General features: G+C 38.1%; 1 protein-coding gene across 3 annotated transcripts; it reads right to left on the reverse strand.

Annotated features, from left to right (window-relative positions):
• Positions 1-280: 280 nt before the first annotated feature.
• gabra1 (gamma-aminobutyric acid type A receptor subunit alpha1) lies at positions 281-26,424 on the reverse strand. Of its 3 annotated transcripts, XM_079486867.1 has the most exons (11): positions 24,569-25,249; positions 23,949-24,019; positions 23,753-23,854; positions 21,193-21,299; positions 19,331-19,398; positions 15,958-16,178; positions 14,849-14,931; positions 14,311-14,454; positions 13,280-13,432; positions 2,309-2,511; positions 331-1,493 (listed from the first exon to the last, which is right to left on the reverse strand). In XM_079486867.1, the coding sequence occupies exons 3-11, from the start codon at positions 23,827-23,829 to the stop codon at positions 1,176-1,178; spliced, it is 1,374 nt and encodes a 457-aa protein (XP_079342993.1). In that variant the 5' UTR covers positions 23,830-23,854; positions 23,949-24,019; positions 24,569-25,249; the 3' UTR covers positions 331-1,175. The 3 variants fall into 3 exon arrangements, with proteins under 3 accessions (XP_079342991.1, XP_079342992.1, XP_079342993.1); XM_079486865.1 differs by lacking the exons at positions 23,949-24,019; positions 24,569-25,249 and adding an exon at positions 25,830-26,424 and having other exon boundaries at positions 281-1,493; XM_079486866.1 differs by lacking the exon at positions 23,949-24,019 and having other exon boundaries at positions 305-1,493; positions 25,156-25,580.
• Positions 26,425-26,811: the final 387 nt, after the last annotated feature.

Raw genomic sequence — 26,811 nt, forward strand, 5'->3', positions numbered from 1 at the left:
TTTTGGAACCAAACTCTTATATATATATATATATATATATATATATATATATATATATATATAGAGTGTATACTGTATATACCTGCATTTTATCCATGTGTCACTCAACTTGAAACACAAGTCTCTCTCTCTCTTTCTCTCTCTCTCTCTGTTAAGCACTGAGTTTGTACCTTGTAGTTACATTTAGCAAAGCTCAAAATTATATTGACATCGCTAACACTTTATATATTTACATGAAACTAAATAAATAGTAAGCTAAGATATACACAATAATCTTTATGAATTTCTCTACTTTTTTATTTCTATAAGTAAATGATTATTTTTCTTTTTCCCACCAAGACGTTGTATTGCTGTTAATGGAACCCTATTATGATATAAGATAAAATAATATCCAGAACACAGACCAAAGAAAGTGCAGTGTAAGTCATCACATGACTGTGATTGTAGGTAGCATTGTTTAAATCAAGCTGTTGACTGGGTACAGAAACGGATAAGCTTCCCCCATGCAAACAGAATCATCTAAATACATAAACTCACAATGCAAAATATCAATTTAATGGCGAGTGAAACTATATGATATGAAATATGAAAATATTACGAAGCCACAAAAATTTGTTCACCAATGATTCTGTCATTGACCTTCATGTCATTTCAAAACTATATGCTGCTATATTGTGCCCATTAAAAACAGAACCTTTGCGCAGTTCTTTAAATCCAACATTATTTATGACTAATGAGTAATGATGCTCCAAAGATATTTTTAGAATATGGAATGCCTTTATGCTGTTTGTTTGACCTTAACAGACATATTTCCTAATTCTTCTTATGTTTTCAGCAGCAGACAGGTTTAGAATGACATAAGGGTCGATAACTATTCCTTTGAGAAATAGAAGGGAACTATTATTAACTATTATTCTACGTGTGGTTGCAGATTAGCATTTTCTCAAGTATGATATATTGTGTCTGTGTGTACAGTATACTAAGAGCTCCCTTTCAATGCAGTGAGTTGTTCATAATGCAGACCACCTCATATTCCTCTAGGAAGATATTTTACATATGTTGACACAAATTTCAAAATGGGAGATTGACTATCATTGAAACAAAACTGTGACAAATAGTTCTTTTTTGTTATTGTAAAGAAAACAAAAACAGATGAAAGAAAAAAAGGGGTAGAATTAGTGGGGCTGTAGGGCACCCTGTAATTTGGGTTTTTTATTCAAATAAGTTGCCCAGTACACCAGGTTAAAGGTTCCGAAGAGCAGCGGGAACGCTATTCTGGCAATCCTATCAATCTTGCTCACGCTGTTGAAGGTCTTCTTGGCCTCAGGTGGTTTTGGTTTGGGCTCTTCCTTGGGCTCGGTTGGGGGTGGGGGGGCACTTTTAGCAATAGTTGCCAAACCAGGGTCTCTGGCAATGTTGGGAGCAAAAGATGTGGCCGTTGCAGCGGTGTAGGTGTTGTTTTTCTTCAGCAAGGACTCCTTCTTCTTCTTTTGCTGCAAAGGAAGTCAAGAAACGTGCCATTGAATGTCACTAATGTAGGATTCTGCAGCTACATAACTCCTAAAGCATTTGCTTCCAACACACATCAATAGTTCTCCCACAATGAAAATCCCGTCATTACTATTTACTTTCTCTTATATGGCCATTCATGTCTTTCTAAGCTTGTATCACCATTTTGTAACATAAAATGAGATATGGCGAAGAGTTGTATGTTTCACTGAAATGGAAGTGGGTGTTGAGTTTTACAGGAAATCCAAATCTTTTGAAGTTATATGATAATTTTAAACCGACAGTTGGAATTTGCTGAAAATCTTCCCATTCACTTTATCTCTCAAACCACTTGCATCAAATACAAAATGAAAGGTGTTGCATTTCAGTCAATAATAAGAAACAAATAAAATTTAATTTTACAGACATTACACGTGTCACAAGGCAAGTGCCATGTTTTCAAGGTGTCTTGTTAGGACACGTGTAAATGCAGATACAACAAAGTTTTTCAGCAAATAACGACACCATATTCAACACACAAATATATCGTACGGCTTTGTGAGTTCTTGAATATATAGAATAAGTCACATACACAAGTTTAATAGTATATTCAATATTAAATTAAATTTAGTACTTTTTGTCCCTGTCTGAGTATTAATAATTGATTATAGGAAACAGTGGTTGAAACAGTCTTCAAAACAGTAAAGGACATGAGGGTGAGCAAATAATAACTGAAAATTTTCACCGGCCAACCCTTTAACATTTGTATCTAATGTTAGCATTTATTTTGTCTTTTATTCGAGACGCAAAATGACTTTACCTTTTCTGGCACCACACTTTTCCCATCCCAGGCGTAACCCCTCTTTGTGAAGTAGTTTACAGTGGCAAACTCAATGAGAGCTGAGAAGACAAAGGCGTAGCAAACAGCAATGAACCAGTCCATGGCTGTAGCATAGGCCACCTTGGGGAGAGAATTTCTTGCGCTGATACTCAGGGTTGTCATGGTCAGAACAGTGGTCACTCCTGCAATGTAGAAAGAGTATTCGGTTGTTGAGTGGATTGAAAGTGGTTGTAAAGTTTGGTTGTAAGGAATACTGTTCCCGGGTCCAAGCATCTATTCATTTCAAGTCGGGCTATAGCTTAAACAGCTGTTTATGAGCACTGTTTACTCACATCGCATATTTAGTGTCTCCAACATCAATATTTTAATAAATTATGAAAAATGAACCACTGACTGGGCATGTGGGATTTTGGTACCATGATAAAGGTTAGTATAGTGGTTTTCTGATTGTTTTACAGCTTGCCATGAGCGTATAGCATATTATTGAGCGTTTGGACCCAGAAACAATATATGATCTTCTATAGAGTATATGGTGGTGTGTCACATCAGACTAAACAACCGGATAGAAGGCGTTTGTGGTTGAACTAGTCTTAGCAATACAAATCTGACCCCAACTCCCAATGGAACACCCACACACAGACTGATCCACAGAATCTAAAGTTATAAATAAATAAATACATTCGGTAAAAAACAAATATTCCACACACATTTAAATGATTTTCCTATAGCTCAACTGGTAAAATACCACATGCAAAGTCAAGGTAAGGCATTCGCATTCTCAAAGAATGCACATAGTGATAAAATGTATTGAGTGAATGCACTGTGATGTTGCTTTGGTTTCTCCATAAGTGTCATATTATAAAAAGTTAGAAGAGGCTGCCACCACTCTTAGTTCTATTTTAATGGCATTGTCTAGAATGTATTTGGTTTTAAATGTCACTTGATATTAAAAAAAAATTCTGTTAGTTGCTTTACATATCCCTCAGAATATTTCTCCCTGTGGGTGGTTCTTGAACCAGAATTAATACTGCTACATTGTGTAACAGTGTATATGTCTGTGGTCGAAGGTCTGGCTAGGTGAGACCTCAAAATAGATACTTATGTGCGATAAGTATGCAGTGCATGCTTAAAAAGAAACAGGCAGATATATGACATATTAACTGATAATAAGAAAATATTTCAGTAAATAAAGAACATAAAGAAATCACTATGTCAGTAAGTGGTGTAAAACAAAATGGCAAAATGATGCGAGAGCGCAGCTCTTGGCAGAACAGAGAACATGCTTACTTAAGAGTATGCAAATATTTAAATGAATGGATCTTTTTTTAAATTTTCAGCTGTAAAAAGTTGTCATTATAACTGTGATCATACATTTTCTAATTAATAACAAAAAATAGAAATGACCAGATACTATAACAGCATGGTGTACCAGTGTCCAGGTTATCTGGAGACAATAATACCACATCGCTACAACAATCCCTGTGGGTGTAATTCATGACGAGGACATGGCCAAAACATTTCTTGGACTTTGGCCAAGATGAAAAGAAATGGAACATTACCAAGACATCATCAGAACGTGGTCACAAAACAATGTCACGCTGACCAAATGTCCAATAACTGGCAGCATCTTCAGAACATACTGTGTTTGCTGGGCACCTCTCATTACTGTAAATAGACTGTAAATGTTTATTTCAGTTTATGTTATTGGCCGTCTAACAGAATAATCTATAATAGAATATAAGCTCTTATCAGACCAACGGTTTCCATGGCCACACTATGTTCTCTCTCCAAAGGGGTTTTCACCATCTTCACCATTTGTACAGTACACACATCTGCCTTTAGACCATGATCATACATAACCATCACCAATTCATTTCAGGGATAATTAATACTGCCATTTAGCAGTAAAATAATGCTATAGAGTAAAAATGTAGTTTCCAATATTCTTCACTCCCACTGGCATACTGGACACCCAATTATGAGCCTATTACTTTATAGTTAAAATTGCATCTAGAGCAACTGTATTCCCAATAAAAGCTGCATCATACCGGCGAATAAACTGCGGGTTTACAACGAAATACACAAAAATCAACATTGTGAGCAGAGCCCCAGACATTAGCACAATGCTGTAGGTAGACACCTACTACATACTGTATGTAGTAGGTGTGTAACGATGCACCAATTCTATGGGTCGGGTCGGGTCACGGTTTAAGAGCTTATAAAGGTTCAATGCATGGCACCAGCTGTGCTAAAGAACACTAGATTTTTTAAACTTAACAACCATAATAATAATAAAACCAATACGAACAACAATGTAAATTAATAACTTTATTAACTTTATACACTGGCAAGTGTTTAAAATGAAGAAACAATACAGTTCGTATTTGTTTTTAACTGTGTTCGTACTTCTATTTACAGTCACATACCTCACATACATACAACATAATTTAGACATCTTTAGAATTTATAGTTTTTTCCTATCAATCCTTGTGAATTGACACTGTCATCACATTATTGAGCGTAATCAACGGTTCCTGCACTGCTGCTTTAGCTTGCAAAGTGAATGCTCCAATCAGCCCAAGGAAATATATTTCTGACGCATGTGGTGGACGGGGGCCAGGAAAATGGGGTTTGCGTTACACTATGAGAGCTTCGCAGTTCGTATCAAATATGTAGTAAGTAGTCTTGTACTTCTGTACTTCGGTGCAGTATATTGTCATGCACACTCAATGATGACAACTATCAAACATTCTTTGTGTGTTTTGTTGAACCGAATACAACTGAAACACACTACATATTGTATTACACAGACCTGAGACCTAACGATCCATTTTCAATTACTCTGAGTACAAGCTACAAATCTCGCTTATTGGCAAGGATCAAAGAAACATATTGCCTAGTTCAGTAGAGGGGCGTATTTTTTCAATGGATTTGACTAATGATATGCTCTTTTACTATCATTTTGATGGCCTCCATTGAAGAAGCGAGGAGAAGCGATTAGTCAACAGAAGCGATTAGTCAACAGAAGTCTGCAGTCTCCTATTCACTCTGTTTACCTTGTTTGAGCTGTTGCCTAGACTGCTGCCTGTTGCTTGTTTATTTAATTGAATCTACTCTTTACTGAGTGCTAAGGTGTTAGCGTTTTTCTTCCATTGGGTACTGTGTTACTGAAGTCACATTAAGTTGGCGTTAACCGCTCATTACGGCTAGAAATTATAGTTTTGCACTTAATGGCACAGAGCTAGTTGATCGCTGTTTGATCTGTGGCACATTCAAGACATTCAGGCTTTGTTTTGCTAATCGAGAAGGAAGTGTTCAGCTCTATTCTGTTCGCGCTAATCTCAACACATATTGAGGCAGTGCCTCTGCGCTGGAACGTAAGCGTCAGCGGTAGCGTTAGCCCTGGTGTGCAGCCCTCCTCCTGTGAAGACTGACGAGTGTAAAGACCTGCGACTCTACTTGAGTCATCAAGTAGGTCATCAGCAAAGCACTTCAGTATATTTAACACACATTTGCTCTTATTTCCATGTATACTAACATCATGTCTTTCCAGTTTATTCCTCTACTCCACCGCAGACAGTGCTCTCTCCCGAGACGCAAGGACTCTGACGCATTCCATTCAAATCTCCACTTCTACACCTCTGCCTCTCTCTGTGGATCTCTGGAACTGCCAGTCAGCTGCGAACAAGACAGACTTCATCCATGCTTTTGCCAGTCTGACATTCACATTCTAGGTCTTACTGAGACATGGATTCGTCCTGGGGACTCGGCCACAACCGCTGCTCTCTCCACTAACTACTCCTTCTCTCACTCTCCCCACCAAACTGGAAGAGGAAGAGGCACAGTATTTCCCACTATCTTCTCTATGCTACAACTATTTATTTGAATACCACACTGTTAATATCACTTCTCCTACTCAGCTCAGCGTTGTTGTAGTGTACTGCCCCTCAGGTCCCCTTCACAACTTCATTGAAGAGTTAGATGTGCTGCTCTCATCAATCCCTGAGGATGGCGGCCCTCTTGTAATCTTTGGGGACTTCAAAATCCACCTGAAGAAACCCTATGCTTCTGACTTCCACACCCTCACTGCCGGTACTCACAGATCAGGAAACCAGCTTGATCTCATCTACACCTGTAACTGCACCACAGATAACATTAAAGTCACACCTCTTCACATTTCTGACCACTTCTTCGTCACTTACACAACATACTCCTTTCTACATGCGCTACACCTACAGCACCACCAGTTGATTTCAGATGTAACCTTCGCTCTCTATCCTCTATCCCCTATAACCCCCCCTCCCCTAAAGTGACATCCTCTCTTCCCTCCAACTGTGCATCTCAAGATGTTGACAATTCTGCCGACACCTTATGCTCAACACTTACATCCTGTCTAGATAACCTATGTCCTCCAGACTAGCTCGTGCCACCTCCTTGGCTGTCTGACATCCTCCGTGAACAACTGCTGAAAGGAAATGGGGCAAGACCAATAATCCTGCTGACCTATGGGGCTACCAATTCGCTACTCTCCTCTTTTTCTGCTAGTGTCACCACAGCTAAAACATCCTTCAATACAACCAAGGTGAGCAATGCACCTAACACTCGGCAGGTTTTCAAGACATTCAACTCTCTTCTTTGCCCCCACCCACTTTATCTTTGACTGCTGACGACTTCACAGCCATCAACAAGCAATTCTCAGCACCTCATACCTTGGTTCACACTACCCTCACTTCAAACATTGATCTCTCCTCTTTCGCCCCACTGACTGACTCTGAAGTCACCAGACTGCTCTCCAACCACCCCACCACCTGTCCCCTTGACCCAATCCCCTTCCATCTCCTACAGGCCATATAAAGCACACTCACACCTGCACTCACACACATCATCAACACCTCCCTCACTGACACTTTTCCATTCACATTCAAACAGGCCCTGGTCACGCCCCTACTTAAGAAAGCCACGTTGGACCCCTCGATTACTGACAGTTACAGACCTATCTCTCTTCTCCCATTTATTGCAAAAACACTTGAAAAGGCAGTGTTCAACCAGGTATCCTTCTACCTTTTCCAGAATAAACTACTGGAAGCCAAGCAGTCCGGCTTCAAAACAAACCACTCCACTGAGACTGCACTGCTATCACTTACAGAAGCACTGTGGCTAGCTAAGGCGGAGTCTAAATCCTCGGTCCGGATTCTGCTAGACCTATGTGCAGCATTCGACATGGTCAATCACCAGATACTACTGTCAACCCTGTCATCTTTGGAATCTCAGGCACTCCTCTCCACTGGTTCAAATCCTACCTCTCCGGCAGATCCTTCAAGGTGTCATGGAGGGGCTCGCTGTCTACTGCCCACCACATGATTACTGGGGTCCCTCAGGGATAGGTGCTTGGACCGCTCCTTTTTTCCATCTACACGACATCCTTGGGACCCATCATATGGGCACACGGCTTCTCCTATCACTGTTATGCTGACAACACCCAGATTTGCATCTCATTTCACCCAGACGATACCACTGTAGCATCTCGCATTACAGCCTGCCTAGAAGACATCTCAGCTTGGATGAAAGACCATCATCTCCAGCTGAACCCTGCCAAGACAGAAATACTTGTGTGTCCGGCAAACCCGACGGTGCAACACGATCTCACCATCCAACTTGGCAATACCACGATCACTCCTTCCAACAAAGCCAGGAATCTTAGAGTCATATTTGACGAACAGCTGTCCTTCAATGATCACATTGCAAAGATAGCGCGATCAGGCTGATATGCCTTATTCAAAACCCTACCTCACTGAGCATGCGGCACAACTCCTTGTCCAGGCCATGGGGATCTCAAGGATGGACAACTTAATACCATGCTGGTCTTCCTGAAAAGCCTATCAAAGCACTCAGGTTGGTTCAGAATGCAGCAGCACACCTCGTCTTCCAACAGCCCAAGAGGGCTCATGTGAGACAGCTTTTTATCTCTCTCCACTGGCTACCGTTAAAAGCCTGTATCAGATTCAAGTCACTAATGCTTGCCTACAGGACTATCACTGGATCTGCTCCGGCATACTTTCACACTCTCCTATACTCCTACACTCCATCAAGAACCCTGCGTTCCGCGAACCAGCGGTCTTATAGTGCCTTCTCAAAAGGGCAGTAAATCGCATTCCTGCTCATTCTCCTTCACAACTTCTTCCTGGTGGAACATTCTTCCTAACTCAGTCCGGTCAACCACATTTCTCACAACATTAAAAGAACTTGTGTGTTAGTACGTGTGTATTTTGTGTGCGTGTGGAGTTGTGAGTTCATGTTTTGTTTGTGGGTGTGTTTGAACCTGTGTGTGCATGTCTGTCTTCTGTCTTTTTTTTTACTTGTATAACTTTAAATGTTTTGCTTATAGTCTAAATGTTTCATGTTCAGCTGCTTTGTAACAATGAAACTGTATTATATGCCCTGTCTAGATGCACATATGGAGCTCAAATTAAATTAGAAAAAGTTTTATATTATTATTACGAACTACAATTAATTTACTCTTGAATAAGCATGGACTCATTGTTAAGACGGTCAGTAACTTTTGAAAACATTTTCTACACGACCCAACAGGGGACACATACACAACATGAAAACAGAGAATAATGGCATTGCAGCAAATTAAATCAACTTTCAGGTGTCCTCTCTAACACTTGTAGCGAACAGAAGAATGTGGAGTTATTAATGAAAGGGAGAGGAAACTTACTGTTTTTGCAATTTGATTCACTGACACTAATGAAAATAATACATAAAAAATGGGATGCAATTCTGATAGATTTTCTAATTTATAGTCGCAGTTAATTTAAAGTAGTAATACTTACAAATTTCAAAATGTGACATTATTTTTTAAACCATTGGTTGTAAGTCAGTTTCACCAGAAATAAAAAAATATGTAATGCCTGTTATGATGCACCAAATAAAAAAATTGGTGTTAAGCCATTCAGCCCAGAATCTCAAAGCATAGATAAGCATAAAAAAAGTGGTAACATTTTAAATGATTTCAAATATAATTCTCATTTTTTAAAATAACTTCATAAAGAATGAAATCATAAAGGGCTAACTTGAGTTACGGGTTTAGCTATCTCTTGAGCCATTTGGCTCTCTCTTCTTCTCTCTTCATTGATGACATTACAGTAAGCCTACAGTTATGTGACTCTACAATGTTATCCTGCTCTTGAGACCTTTATGGTGGCAATATGAGCCTTATTTCTGATTTAATGTACTTCCAAAAGCCCAGGTGTATAAAGTAATACATTCAACACAATATATGGCTCTGCTCTTCTTTGATATAGTCCCCACTGTGGACCCATAATAATGGTCATAATTTTTCTTTAACATCAAACTTTTGTGACATCACTGACTTCCTTATACCAGCATAAATCACAATATCCACATTACATCTTGTTATACAATCAAGCTCCGCAGGGCTGTTTGTCAAAATGTTGTGAAATCTTTTGTCCCTAGCGTGCTATCTCAGAGATTTGCAACATTGTGTCTTAATAATCAGGGGCCGGATTCACAAAACATGCTTTAGAAGCAAATTCTTCTTAACAACCACATTCTTTGAATAAATTCAATTTTTTTTATATTTCCGAAAAACAAAGCTTGTCATTTTATTTTAATGGAAAAAAATAAAGACAATCTTAAGAATATACTGTATTTGGGAAGTTCTTAAGAAAGGACATTCTTATATTTTGTCTTGAGGATAGTTTTGTGAATCCAGCCCCTGATTCTATACACAGATTTTACTGCCATACCACAGCCAGAAAATACAAACTCATTATTTAGTTATTTGTAAGGAATTTTAATCATTTTTTAACAGTATTTAAAGTCAGAAGTGGCCTTATGGTTAGCGCGTTGGGCTTGTGATCAGAAGGTTGCCGGTTCTAATCTCAGTGCCAGCAGGTCATGACTGAAGGGCCCTCGAGCAAGGCACCTTACCCCTGATTGCTCTGCAGTAATGTGCCACTGTATAAAACTACTTGTAAGTTGCTTTGGATAAAAGCGTCTGATAAATGTAAATGTAAATACTGTTTTGTAAAAGGTTAAATGACCTGTTTTTCAAAGACTTAGCTTTATACATAGGCATGGGGGTCTACATAGCTACTGTTCGTGACATCATTTCCTGTTTTATGTGTCTCGGTGTGCATTTCAATAAGTTCCCTTTGATCAGCAGTCAGGGCTTTCTCATACGCAAAATCCTTCAAGTGCTCTGAAACGTTCGTTCTCTAAAAATCCCCACAGTGCCACGCATAACCAGGGAGCATTGATGCTCCCCATGTTCCCCGAAATCGCATGAACCAACTCAATAAACATCATGAAACGATATAGAACTTTTGAAAAGACCAACGCTTATAACAAATGTTGAAATTTACAATGTCTTGATTTTGGGTGACCTTTAATAGATTTTATGCTTGATTGTTCTACAACATGTTCTTTTTTACATTCATAATTGCAGTATATGTCTTCACTTTTTCTGCTGAAGGCTTGTTTTAGTTCCGCTGAGTCCCCTCCATCAGAATAGCTCTGAATGGTGAAGCAGACCCAGTCTGTTGTGATTTGTCACCCAGTGTGCATCTCAAATGTACTGTCGCTTCCCATATGTGATTGTTCACCCGCTCTCAGCCCATATCAACAATGTTCTACCATAACCATGAGCTTTAGCATTTAGCTATTAACAGTAACAATGGTGTCAGTGTTACCTCAATCAGTACAACTTGCGGCTCGATCAGAGGCTCTTTTGCAAGCTTAACAGATGCCAGCCAGTTTGTGCCAGTGAGCAATTTTGCGTCAGATCAGTTACATAAACACGAAGAACGGTAGCATCAGTTCTGCCTTATCAGTTCGAGCTTGGGTTGGATGATAAAACAATCTGATCGGCCAGAAACACATTTGCAACCAGGACCTTCTTACGACGTTAGATATAGATAGATTTATCCCTTTGAAGTGAACTTTGAGATCTTTTTTATGCTCAAGTTTCAGAACGGAACATGGCAATAAGACATTTGCCATAAAAGTAATTTCAAAGGAGGAAATAAGAATTTCTACAAGGCTGCAGTCAAGAAAGAAATTGGACACTGACAGATGCCCCTTTAAATGTTTATTTGAGATGCCAGCATTTCTAGAGTGGCCAATCAGAAGACCTAACATGAGATCTGCCTGACAAGCTGAAGAAACTCATTCTTTTCTGACACATCTTACATAATGCATCACACAGACACAAAAACACTCAGACGCATAACCCTCTTGGCACATTTTAAGTTAGAGCACTATTGGGCTCATATTTAGTATTTGTGTTTCAGCAATTGTAAGCATCTCTTAAAATATTTTTTTTACAGGCAACCTTTAAAGTAGTTATGAGAGAAAATAAAACATTGATTTGAATTTTGACCCTGCCTGTAAAAACCAGGCTAACATCTCTAAATCTAATTATGAGATAACAAGCAAGAAAATTTGATTTTAAACATTAATTTCACTATGATATGGTCTTTTGGCCTCAGCCTTATATTTTCACTGAACATTCTTAATTTTGAGTGATTTTAAAACGGCAAATCACAAAAAAACTGAGTTTTCACGGGCAAGTTCACAATTTAGGTAGATTTTTCAGGAGACATTAAATACTTGGCATAAACCCGACTGGCTCGCAAGCTGTGAGTTCTGTGCCAAAATCTTTTTGCCTCCCTACCTAGACAGCATGTGGCATGCACTATACTGATAAAAATATGTCATTCAGCTGTATGCCAAAGCAGTAGTTCACTGTCCGGGAGGCAGACACACTCTGTCAGTTTAAATCTAGACTAAAGACGCATCTTTTTAATCTTGCATACACTACACTATCATAATATATATATTTCAAAGATCTAGGCTGCACTAGTTAGATCAACCGGAACCAGGAACACTTCCAATAACAACTGATGCATTTGTTGCATCAAAGAGTGCAGAACAGTACTCTACTCTCAGCCAGTCTTGTCTCATTGTTCCAAGGTTACCAGAGCGGGCAGGATGCAGTCCAAGGTTACCGGAGCGGGCAGGACGCAATCCATTCCCAGACCTGACAAATGCTGGACGAAGGATGTGGCGACTCTACAAAACTTCAGTCGCTATTAGATTATTAATGATAATTTTAAATCTAACTTTTTTTATTTTGCCTTGTTGTGCAAGCACTGTCGAGCTTTTGCAGTGGCTGCAGTTTTTGCCAGAGGGGAACTGGAATCCCCTGGTTAGGCCTGGTTTCCCTCTGAGGTTTTTTTCTCCTCCAATGGAGTTTTGGGTTCCTCGCCACCGTTTGCATACTGTTTGCCTGGCCGGGGGGGCTGCTAGAATTTGATTGTCTTATTTAATTAACACTGCATATAGGAATTTATTGTGTGTCTGATATTTGACCTGTGTTTTGACTTCCATAACCTTTTATGTTTTGCTTATAGTCAATGTTTTCTTGTACAGCTGCTTTGTAACAATGAAAATTGTAAAAAGCGCTATATAAATAAAGCTGACTTGACTTGACAACAAGTACTTCACCATGTGTGTTCTCAAGTGAACATTTGTTTTGTTGTATTGTTGTACTATCTCAGAATGTTCATCAATGAGTTCAGTAATAAATGTATAGTAAGTAATTATAATTAAATAAGTATTGTACTTCAGTACAGTGTACTCATAAAAAATACAATAATTTCACAGTTTTACGAAATATCTCTAAATTTGCCTGAGCTACCATGCTGAAGTCAAATTCTTAAAATCAATTGTCAAAATCAATACTTCCCAATATTTGTCTCTAGAGCATTTTATATCGGCCAATGGCCAACTATGAGGTTCCATTTCAGTTAGGATGCTGTCTTATCAGGTAGCTGACTATTAACAGACAGCTCATCAGGTTTTGTTAGTAAGCTATGGTGTGATGATAATAGCACATTGATTGGAAAACTAAAAGGCACTCACCAAACACAGTTCTGGCGGGGACAGATTCTCTGTTTAGCCAGAAAGACACCTGAGAGAGGATCACCGTCATGATACATGGCAAATACGTCTGGATGACAAAGTATCCGATCTTCCTTTTAAGGTGGAAATGTGTTTTCATGACGACATATTCTCCTAGAAATGTGGGGAAAGAAATTTGGAGTGGGACATTTTTAAAGCAAGCACCACATTTGTTAATGTGTGGTTTATTAATTTTGCACTGATCTTTTGGTATTTTGTTTTGTTTAGATCTTCTACATAAATGTTGTATGTGTAAGTATAATGTAAGCACATGCAGTTGATGTGCTGCTATTGTGCACCTAAATGTCTTGTGTGAAACTTGAATATAATGTGCGTTTTCTTTTGAGGGATGTGGCATTTAGAGCATTTGCTCATAATACACCCCAATATCATTTCACGGCAATATTAAAATAATATTCAGCAGATGTTCTTGAAATGTATATGATTCGTAAAGTTATAAACCATTTTCTAACTTCATATGATTGTAATATCACAAATTAAATTAGCGGCATAAAAAAAGGAACATAAAAAACATTGAACTCAAACTAAATTATATAATGTCATATTTGATTTGCCCCTAATATAATCTAAGAATGTTTCATAGAATCAATATTGTGCTTAAATTGAAACAAGAAACTTATTGTTAAATGTACATTTTGTAAAATAATAATAATAATGAATGTTTATGCATTTTTATTAGAAGCACAATCTGTCAATCAAAATACTTTCATTGAAAGCATTTTGTGACTGATTCATAATGAAAAGCCCCTTTGACACCAAATGGCATCAAGTCACCTTAAATTCTACCATAGTCCTATGAATAAGGTCAACCATTTTGGATCCGTGCTTGTTTTAAATGGCTAATAAAACAAGGAGCAGTATAGGCATTTGCATATCCGCCAGGGAATTTACAAAATCTTAGGCATGCTACTTTCGGTAAACCTGCTAAAATATAACCATAGAAAGTGTAATGTTAGCTTCAGAAAACGCACCAGTGCTGGACTGCACAACACCAGAGCCAACGGTCTGCCCCATCAAATCGTACTGGTTGAGACGGGATCCATCATCAGCCACCACCACGGACTGTGCTGCCCCTCGTGTCCACACATACACCACTTCAGCCCTTGTGTAGGCATCTGGCAAAAACAAGCCTCATGAGTGCTAAAATTGTAAATTCGCACTTCACCTGTCAGCATGGGCTTCCTAGGGTCATATACTGTGGTACATCCTCAGGCACACAAAGAGATGCAGCAGACGCTGAAATATTTAGAGCCTCGTCGCTTTGAGTCACAGGGTTGTTTTTTATTAATGTGTTTTTTTCCATGTTCTTCCTCCGGCGTAGACGCATCTGTTCTTTGTGAGAATTACACAATCTGGCTAAATCCGTCCGGCTGGTCGTGTGGGCTCAGATGTGTGACGTGCTGTGTCAGGGGTGATCTCTGTGCTCTGACAACCTAAAAGCTACTTAGTGAGGAGAGTTTGGGTAGGATCTGAGATACCATGGAAAATAGAAAAGGTTGCTTTACTTACAGCTGCCAAATTTGAGAGGGCAAGCATGGGCGTCCATCGGGAAGTCCTCTAAGTGCATGGGACATTCAGCTCTGACAGTGAGCCTAAAGGAAGCAGAAGGACATACCATATTTAAACAAACTACCATATTTATTTATTACTAATGGACCCAATTTAGATATTCTTTTTTGTAAACTATCATGCATTAGAGAGAGAATTGTGTGAACCACTCGAGATATTACACATTTTGAGATTGTTTAACTCTGAAGTAAGAGAATGCCGTTGACAGCACATGTGTTTGAATGGAAACTAGTGGGACGTTTGGGCTTGTTTGTAAATAAATAAATGTTTATTGTCAATAAATACACAGATATATCATATGCCGTTTCATTCTAAGAATTTAAATGTATTTTTCAAAATGGCATAATCACACAGTTTCTTTACACTATACTGTGATATTTACTGTTACTGCGACATAAAATCATATGGTTGTACCACCCTACCTAGACAGAAATGTTTCCTAGAGATACATACGCAAATTCAAACACGCACACACACACACACACACACACACACACACAACAGCTTGACAGATAAAACAGTTTATGTCATTACACCGTTTTTCATTTTGTTGACACAAATATAAACTTCCTGCTTCATCCTAATTTTCTAATAAGCTCATTAAAGAAATGCTTTATAGCTATTGCTCTTCTGACCCGTATGATAGACGCCTCAGAGGTTTGTAATGTATGGCACTGCTGTTCAAATACAACATTACAATAGAACTGTTCAACTGTAAATGTTATCTTTACATCTACTCTTCTCTGCACACTATCTCCACTGAGAGCCAATGTGCAAAGATAACGGAATGCGAATTCGAGGGGCCTTTCACAGGACGCCAACTGCCATTGAGATGAATGTGAACGCTAATGGTTTACTTTCTCCAGGAATTGGCTTAAACCAGACAGAATTTAGATTTGCCACAAAGGATCTGTTTATAGAGTTTGTGCTTTCCTAAGTAGATGTGAATTGGTTTCTACACATTTCTGTAAACTGGATTATATCACGTTTTATGACACTTACCATTTTAAAGGAAAATAAATAGAACAGAATTGCCCAAATGCCTTCACCTCATGGTGTAGAGTAGAGTGCCCTCTTCTGTAATCCGTAAGAGTTTGTTGGGCATAGTCATATTATGGGCGACTGACTTCTTGCCGTTGTGGAAAAACGTGTCGGGGGTCCATATTTTGCTGGCCATCAGATTATTAAGACGAAGCACTGCCATGGGACCTTTGAACTTGAGCCTCTCATCCTTCCAGCTCTGCCTGAAGAACACGTCTATGGTGTATTCCTGCAAGACCAACAACACTATCGGCAACCATGGGCTTCAAAGTCAATAAAGTTAACACAATGTCAAGGCAATTCCTAACTGTTTGTGGATTTTCATACAATGTGGTTTCACGTAGTGATGGTGGTGATTAGGGGTGTGTTAATTGCGAACCTCTATGCTAATTCAAATTCACATTGTATGAATTTACACAAAATCGTCACTTCGTAAAACCTTAACCATATAAAGTTATACAAATCACAAATTATAATTTGTTTTGGAATTTGGTTTTCAATGTGCAAAAGTTGATTTGTATATACTTTTGTAATACTTTATATTTTAATAAATGAGGAGAAACAAAGAAAACCTCTCCTCCTTTGGTTGTTCTAAACTGTATGACTTTCATTCTTCTATTATTTTTTGCAAATCATGGTTTATGAATGAGCTTTTTCAGAAGTTTACGTTCCAGTGGGCGGGACTTAAATGCACTTTACTGTTGCTGGCTAGTGAGATTTGGATTGACAAGCCCCCCACGTAGGGCCTGTTTGCCAACTCTCCCGCACTTGGCATGGAACACACGCTTCCAGCCACATAACAAGCCATACTGAAGTGTAATGCCTTCAGATAATCTTTATGAGAATCGTGGTGCCATTTTATCTATTGTATCTATCCTTATGTTATTTTATAGAGAAGAATTCTGGGCTGCTCATTTATCATTCTTATTTTTTATATTTTAATAAAAGAGGAGAAACAAAGAAAACCTCTCCTCCTTCAGTTGTTCTAAACTGTATGACTTTCTTTCTTCTATGATAAGTAGATGTAATATTAAGAAATATTAAGAAATTGATAACCACAGTCAACATTTACTTCAACTGTATGCTAAAAATGAACAAAATGAAAAATGACTGAGACATCAGGTTTGGCGTAAAATGGGTTTGAAAGAGTCACAGAGTGCTGAGGCTTTTACTGTACCCTTAATTACTTAGGAGATGTTAATATAGATAATGATATTTTCAAAGGACAAGAAAATCCATACAAATGATCCCAAAAGAACGCTAGAAGGTTCAATAAAAAACTGTTAAAAAAATTCTTAAAGTGTACATAATGGCAAGGTATTTTGCAATAGACAGACTAAATGAATAAAACATCCTTTCTAAACACCTTTTTATGCCTTCTTGTGAATTTGTTTAGCTTTAGCAATGTTTGAAAAATATCCTTTGAATGTATTGATAATATTTAATGGGGTGTCATTTAAATTCTTAAATTTAGGTAAACGTAAACTTGAGAAGCGTAAGTGAAAACACAAATAAAAACACTAGCAGGGAATTCATAAACCATCATTTGCAAAAAGGAAACCTAGAAATCTGATAAGAAAGAATGCAGTTGATTTAAAAACCATGTACATTTTTTCAATTGAGTTTATTGTTTTAATTTTCACAAAGTTTTTCTTCTTTCTCTTTATTTGTTTCGTTCCCATTACAGAGGCTGACAAAAGCGTCTTCTTACATTACTCGCGTGCGGTTGTTTCTTTATATAACCTGTTTTTTGGTCAATAAAAAGTGAGGATCCTAATTAAGACTTATAGCCGGCTAGTAGCTCTTGTATCCTTGCAGTAATTTCAGTTAAACCGCAGTCGTGAGAGCTTGTTGAAGCATCGGCGGCCATAATTAGCAGCATGAATCATTCTAACGAACTACTGATTGTCAAAGCTGCGAGCGTTTTTTCATTTTTACATGATCATCCATCATGACACAGAGGGGGGAGATAAAGCCACGTGGGACTCATATAACTAGCTGGATATAACGTAAAGAGGGCAAAATAGAGCCGAACACCAGCATTTCATGGGCTGTTTATTTAATAAAACAAGAGTGGTGTTATGATTGGGTTATTACTGGAAATAGAATTAGTCAATCGAATTCAATACAGACAATCTATTGCAATTCATTCCATATATTAAGACGCATACATTATTGTTTGTTTCTGTAGCTCAATTTGAAAAGCATTGTGTTAGTAATTCATAGGTCCAGTTTGATCACATATTGATTAATAAAATAAATCTGTATGGATTGAAAAAAACAAGAATATGTAATAATATGTAATAAATATGTAATAATGTATGCATAAAAGTGAAGTGCCTCATTTCAGTGCTGCCACCCTATAGCTTTCCCACCAGATAATCCACACTGGATGCGGGCAACGACATTAAAACAAGGCCCTCGCTTCTGGAGTAAGAGTGGCATACTATCTGCACATTAACCAAATACTTCAACTTTCACACCTTTAATACTGTAACTGAATATTACATGATTTTGGTATAGGTTAACATTAACTTTCGGTAAATGCACACCTATGCAGGTGCTCCAGGTCTGCCGACCGCATTGCAGTTTCGTATCGCGTCACCAAGTTTAAATAACAGAAAGGATAACGTGTTGCCTACAGGCCACCCTTTCTCTTGATTTGACGTTTATAATGTCAAACTTTACTGTTAATGGAAACGCATGCAGTTTCGTTTCAATAAACAATGCATTCCAAAAACAATATAGAAATACATATACATATATGAATCTACCTACTCTATATGACCTATTCTTTCAAAATTTTGCATGATTTAATTTACTGCTGGAGATACAAACAATACGAGGAATACATAAAACTATTATCACTGGCTTTTCTGTCACATTACTGCAAACACGCAGCAGGTGTGTGCGTGCGGTCTCTAGATCGATCTCACACACACACACCACGCAGCAGTGGCTCAAGCCTCCAAGTCTGTTCGCTCTAACGGATGCTTGAAATGAGATGCCAAAGAAAGTAGTCCTACCATCAACAGCATTTTAAAGACCATTACATGACAAACGTTGAAATTAAACATTTGAAAAATTTCCTGTGGTGTGGTAACCGTGGTATATGCAGAATAATTGTCTCAGCTCCATTCAATTATTCCAAAGTTAATGCACACCCCGGGGTGGTAATGCGCCCACAATGCGAAGCCCATCATCAATTATTCCTTAATTATTGTGATCTCACATTCATATAAAAATGACACATTTAAATATTCATGTTTGGATCAATCAGAAATAAATTGTTAACATGTAAATTACGTGTCTGAACAACTGTCAAAAAGAAGACAGAAGACAAAGCAAGTGACATTTACAGAAGTTCAATAGAAGTTTTACCATGTCATGGTCTGACACCGGTCCGATGCTTGTCACGAAAATGTCAGTCTTGACTTCGGTTACACGCTCTGTCGAAGCAGGAAATTAAAAGTTTGAGTGTCAATCAGTGATAGTCATTTACTTTTATAATTCTTTGTCGCAAGAAGTATGACTAAGGTTCAGTTGTACAAACCTATCACACTAAAATGGCACAGACTCTGCCTCATACTGCCATCACAACATTTCATTACACCAAGTTACCGACTTACCGACATAATAGTGTGTCTCGTGTGTTAAAATGCAGTTTTTTTTAATACATGGTGATAATTTAATTTACTTTCTGTGAGGTATTATGGAAACTTTGTTTTCTTTATTCATTCCTTATACTTTATGTTCACCCCAGTGTTATCACCCCAGTGTTATCATCAACATAATATATGAGACCCTGCCAAGACCGGATCAATATTCTGGGCTAACTTAAAAAAATGTGAACCCCAAAACGAAAATATTCTCATTATTTACTCACACCCAAGTACGATAAATTACTTCCGTGTTGAAATCAAATAAACACACACTTTCTTATCTTTTGTAAAAAAATGTCCCCCAATATACAGTATTTCACCACATTATATGGACAAAGGTATTGGGACGCCCCCTTCTAATGAACAGGTTTTATTTCTGTGAGCTCATATCCTAATGTTACAGCATATAGAGAATTCTAGAATATTATGAACACATTTGGTATGACTTGCAGGATTTTAGACAAACACTCATCAATGACTTTACACATTCATTTTCTAACAGAACAAGGCACTTCCAAAACTTTTCCAACAAAGATGGAAACATATTTCTTCAATATGATATTGTATGGTAGAGTATTATTCAGTGTTTTGATCGGAATTACTGGAACAGGTCAAATCAATTTCGAAGCAGGCATCCCAATACCTTTTCCATATAGTGTATGTAGGCTAAATAAAGTGACAGCTATTATAAAATGTGTTCAACTGAAAAAAGGATATCAAATGTGTATCTGGGATAGCATGAGGGTGGCTAAATTATGAAAAACTAATATTTTTAGGTAAGCTATTCGTTTAACTTTTACAATATAATTACAGTGTTGTGAACAAATTGTTCCATGCAGAAAACTGTGTGTGCAGCACAGAATGTGGACTGAAGTTTTTGACATGTTGTCACATTGTAGGCACGAAGGTAATGTGTGTAAGGTCAAACAGACACAAGGAGGATTACAAATTAAACATTGTATGTGCAAAGAGTTTTTGCCAGCTCAATGAATCATGCAGTTCTCTTCAAAACTAATTCATGTTAGAGGTTAAATGATCTGCATTGATGTGAAAAACAATGTTCTCATGATGTGCTTTGCCCGACTGGCCTCGATTATAACAAACCTGCTCCATACAACTGCCATCATGCTATTATTCATGCATTGCATTCTATTTTTATTCATTACAAATGTAAGTTACTTTTGCAGGACAATAAAAATATTTTGAAAACCTTTACCACCAAAGGTATATCGAAATTATTTTCTTTATATTGCTGGAACCTTATGGATGCTGAGTCTTAAATTGAAAACATACGTTAAAAAATCACAATGAATTCCAATGTGTTTATGAAAGATTACATTTGACTGAAAAACTGTCTTAGAAAGGGAAACCAGCTTAAACACGTCACTTCTCATTTGCTTCAAAGCTTTAAAATGACTTTCAAAGAAAGATTGCCATTTTTGGTTACTGATTTATTTTCCTTATATGAAGAAATCAATCGAGGGTGCAAAACATTCATTTATAGATGTAAGTTTGATGTAAATCTAATGCAAGGCTGAGCAAATGCGTGAAGCAAACCATTAGAGAAACTTCTGTTCCTACCTCCAAGGCCGGGCCTCAGACGGTTGTCATAGCCATCGAGGAGGCTGTCCAGAATCCTGGTGAAAACTGTGGTGTTGTCTTTCTGCTCATCTGTATTCTGATTGGAGCTGACAATTCAAAACATCAGAGGCTTTACTCACAGCGCGACAAATGCAGTGATCAACAGCGATGCAATGTTGGCCTGAAGATAACCTCAAGAAATGTATTTTAATGACAAAGGGATTATACACAAGGTCAATGTGTTAATAATTAGCTCCTTTAGATGAAAATAACCATTAAGATAGTTACAGCTCTGGCAAAATATTAAGGTCAATATGAACATTTTGGCTCATAAATATTTCACACTAAATAATACCAATAAAACATTACCTCATAAAGTGCAAAATGATGCTAAATAAGCAACAGCTCGGTAAGATGGAGGCCAATTTCTTGTGCTTTAAAAACAATAAGCACCATTCACACGTAACAATTTGCTTAGTGGAAATCACTGGCATTCTTCTCGCACCAGCAGGTCTAGTACGCCAGTGACCACAAGAGTGATTGTTGACTGGATAAATATTGTTTGGTGTTTGCTGCATGGAATGAAAACAGATTTCAATGAGAAGATGAGGTTAGAGTGATTAGTAAGCGGATGGGGATGTTTTTAAATGATAAAAGATGGAGAGCATGTGCAAGACGAATGAGAGAGACATCAATTGGCACATAATATGAGTTATTCATGCATTTGGTGTCTCATATCTACCATGTTATTGTATCTAACTCCAAAGTCTTGACTCTCCCCCTAAACCAACACCGGCAAATAAAAAACTTGATTGAAAGCAGGTGGATATTGTCAATTGATATATGTATATTCCCAGGTACCAGGAGTGTCAATGGCTGTGGCTCAATCAGCTCCCCTTTTCAGTAGTCAAGGCACTGACCAGGCCGTCAGCCATTTTAAGGGCTGTCTCATTCGCAAAATCCTTCCAGTGGACTGCAACGTTCGTTCCCTAAAAATTCCCACAATGCACCACAAAAACCATGGAGCATCGACGCTCTGTGTTCCCTTACTGTAAATAAAGTGACAAGACATTTAACCGAAATCCCGGGAGACACCTCAATGAACTCCAAGAAACACTTCTTGAAAGGCAACTGCGTTCTTCATGTTGTGTATAAACAAACGTTGCTAGACACAATCTACTTAACAGTTCAATTTAATAATTGACCCAATTTGTGCACAAATATGTACCAGAATAATGAAAGTATTTCTTCAACCAGTACAATAATATTTAATAAAAAAATTTGCACAGTTTTAGCACACTTGGGAAGTCCATGCCAATTTGACTTGGTAAACTGCAAAAGCAAAATGGGTCAAAACAAATTCTACGACAATATAATGAATTAGTCTAAAAATTGTATTCCATCACAAAAATGCTAAATCAAGTATGGTAGTTGTAAACTTCCGGACCCAGATAAACTGTCACTATACCACTATACGAAAAATAAAATGAGGAGAATACTTCCACCCTTCCCCCATCTGCACCAATAGACATACGCGCACATGCATACACACCCCACGAGCGACACAGAAAAGGGGTCATGAGGAAAATGTAGTCTCATATATTACGCATGCATGCCAGTACAACACTCACAGCACGCCGGTAATGTCAGGCTGACCTAAAATTACATCTTCACTAATAAACAACTGGAGAATCAGAGGCATTTCTTTAGGAAGAATTTAAATCACAGCAGCCACAGAATATACTTTGGTAGGATTGAGGGTGAATAAGAATGAAAGCACACTGAGAGATGCACAATATACTGCAAAATCCTTCCTCTTATAAATAGCACACAGATCCCCATTGAACGTTGTACACCAACCCCATCTACAGGTCATCTGAACAGCAACATTGTACAATGCTGTCCAAAATCATGGTGCCGTGAGGTTTCCACTGTTACGCAGCACAGCGTACAAACCAGACCAAATATGTCTGTGCCATTTTCTAGCCTTGTTAAAAAACATATATGAGAATGTCAATATTATTTTGATTCATAGCTGTTGTAATCACAATTCATCAAAACAAATGAACAAATTTCTCCTCTACACTCTACAGTATAAATAGTGCCGATATGTTAATAGTGAACATACTACTTAGTGTACCTAAGACTCAATAATGACCATTCAACACAGTCATTATTTCATATCACATTTCAAAGAATAAATTGTAAATGAAAACAGAGTCAGAACGAGCAATATATATTGTTATTATATTGTTATTGAAGACCCATACTTTTCGGCAGTTAAAAAATTGACATGTAAATTGCTTAGCTTAAAAAAAAGCTTTTTATCTACGATATTAAGAGAACCATTATGTGTGTGTTTGTTCAGGTCATAAATTGAATCTAGTGATGCTCATCTCTTACATGTGATACATATACATTGACACTTAAGGTCAACATCTTATATATACAAACGAATATCATCTAGAGCCCAGTAGTGCTGTTCATAAAGAGTAGAGTATATTACAATCATTCTGATATCTAATGAAAATATTTAACATCTACAGGTGCATGAACATACCTTTTTCCAGCCAGTACATTAGTCACCAGTAACCAGGCCCAAATCCACAGCCAAGCCGCTCCTCTTCCACCCCACATGATTCCCCCGAATGACGAATCCTCACTAAATAGGAGAAAAAACAAAGATTATCAAATATCTAGATGATGTCTAGAGTTCACGTGTTCATTTAATATTTTAAAAGAATAGACAGGTTTACCTCACAGTTGAGACTTTATATAAAGCTAAAGGTTTTCCCACAGAAACTAACTATTTAGAAGAGTCTAGAGTCTAGGTCGGAAGAAATGACCAGAAATTAGTATACAGCTGTTGATAAACAGATATGGATGTGATTAGAGAGGAAAAATTCAATTGAATCTGACAGTTTACAATCAACATATGTCTAGAAGATACATGTAACTTAAGAAATGCATTAGGATGCTATCGACCGTTGTTAGCTGATTTGTTGATTCACAACAATGTAGCGTAATCTGGGATACAGCCCACTGCCCATTTAATCATCTATATATGAAGAAAAACCCTAGCTCACTTTAACAAATATATATATATATATATATATATATATATACACACAAATGACCAGATATCCCCTTTTGCTTTTAGAAACTATTCAATGTGCGTACAGACTAAAGGAGCAAGTGAATGCTGTGTTCTCTAAAGCTCATAATACAGCTTGCGCGTGTATTAACACTATAGCAATACGAATGGCCATCAATAACGCCATAACATAAAAATAACTGTTATACATGATAACAACATCTTGACAATCACCAGATGAACAAAACAACACAAGACACCGCGATCCCGATGTACACTTACCTTAATAGGAGGCTGTGCAACAGCGTGTTATAAAACAAAAACAATATACGCAAAGTGTGCGTTGTCTCCGTCGAGTGTCTGCCACTAACACATTAACGCAAATCATTACGCACGCAGTCTGCAATCTAATTCTCCGTTAAACGTCGTCAAAATGATTCACAGCTCCCAGTGAAAACGTTATCGCCCACCGAGGCACTCTCGCTAATGCCCAAAATCGGAATGGGCAAAATTCCCTTACTTTACATGTACTATGGTGCCATATCTAAGAGCTGCACATGTTGAGGTGCGTTGCGCAAATGCGTCTTAATGTATCTTTAGATTTGTGTATGATTATCGCGCGCCTCGGGTTTGGTCCTTAACATGTTCAGTAATTCAATAGCAGTAATAAGGAACGCAAATCATTGTCATCTCCAAGTTCAGCCTCCATCAAAACATCAAGCATTTAACGCATAACAAAAAAAAGAACAAAAGTTCTTCATAATCCATATTAGATTTCCTGATGTACCTGTGGTTCGCCTCCCCAATCCCCATTTTTACAAAATCCAAAACACAAGCATTAAATCATCTGTATATCTATGTGCACTTACAGCGAAAAGTCCTTATCGTCAAACTTTTGCAAATGGCTTTTCTGTTCGTGTGCGAGAAGATGCTATGAGATGTGAACTGTGCTGAATTTGATCTGGAGGCTGCTGCTGCTGCTGCTGGTGATGATGATGCTGAGCGCGCGCAACTCTCGCGCACTCTTCATCGAAACTCTCTTTCCAGTTTACAGCACATTGGTCATCTAGCAACCTCTAATCCACAAGAAACGCCGATACTGCGGCTGAATCAGGGTTTACTTTAGGCGAACAATCGTGCTGTTCCCCTTGCATGTGAAATTAGATCACTTCAGTCCATGGCGATTTGTATTATAGAATGGAAGGTGGTACCAATCTCTCATCGAAAGACCAATCCGCCCCATTTTATATGTAGCACAATTTAACTTGCACTGCTGTCGACATAATCTGTTTTCACTGACTGGGAAATCAAATCCTCTTACATTTTGCCCCGGATCTCGTCTCTTTCACACGCTCTTCTATTGCGTCGGTCTGCATTTGATGCTTTGCAATGCAGTCGGCATCGTACTCATCACAGTTAACGTGCTATTAATGATGGCAGCAACATTGTTGAGTGTCACCGCGCAAAAAGCATATCATCGATGCATGCAACAACGTGCGTAATGCATGCGCATGCATATAATAAAGTGCCGTTCATCTCTTACCAAAAAACACCGACGACTCGAGTCCTTTCCAAAAATCACCTTGAAGCAGTCTTTACAAAGCCCTCTCCTCACCGAGTCACCGCCTGGAATATGGCACAGCTATTTTTTGCAATCAAAGGCTTAAGAAAGAGCCGCAGTCCTTACAGCGCATCTGCAGAGGAACCGTGTGTTTTTTTTCTTATCATTTGCGTAGCGAAGACACAAACTCAAAGCTGAAGGGTGTTTTGGCGTGACATTAACGAGGAAAATAGCGCAGCTCTATGTAATCACTGCCGTTATTAGAGGCCATGACCATCGATTTCTGCCTGTCGGGAGTTAGGGAGAGCTGCTGGACAGATCTGACACATTAGGATGGGTTTGATACACAAGCCGCAGCGTATTCGTGTGCATGCAGCCATGTGGGCTTTCGTACATGCGTGAGAACGAACAATACATGACGAGAACAGCAACGAGATACCGTGTCTCTCGCGATCACATCAGTATAGTTTAACTCTAACCTGATGCAATGCGAGCAACAGCTGCAACACCAAGTTTCCCTCTGTGCGTGTTATTCTACATTGTCGTGTATTATGTGTTCGCCCTGTTCCCTGCGAGTGACAAGAACCTGGGAAAATAAGTCAGATCTCGCGCATCATTGCACGTTTTGCACGTGACCGTGCAGACATGTGCATCACGAAAGTTTATATTTGCCTAGAGATAGTCTGTCTCAGCATCCTTAACACAGAACACTTTGTACCCTTATAATCTTATCGGTAACTCATAATGGATTAATATTTATGGAATGACATTTATTTTAATAGAGGATTTTTATGACTTTTCCCTGTCATTTCAGCACCATGGACAATCACGAGACTGCAGACATCTTTAAAAACGCAGGAGTTGTAGCAAACACATCAAGGGTTATGTAGAATATGATAAGTAACAAGCATAATCTTTTTTACTTTGGTTTATTTTTTTGTATTAGGATGACAGCAGTCTTATG

Source organism: Barbatula barbatula (genome assembly GCF_947034865.1).
Source record: "Barbatula barbatula genome assembly, chromosome: 22".
NCBI lineage: Eukaryota > Metazoa > Chordata > Actinopteri > Cypriniformes > Nemacheilidae > Barbatula > Barbatula barbatula.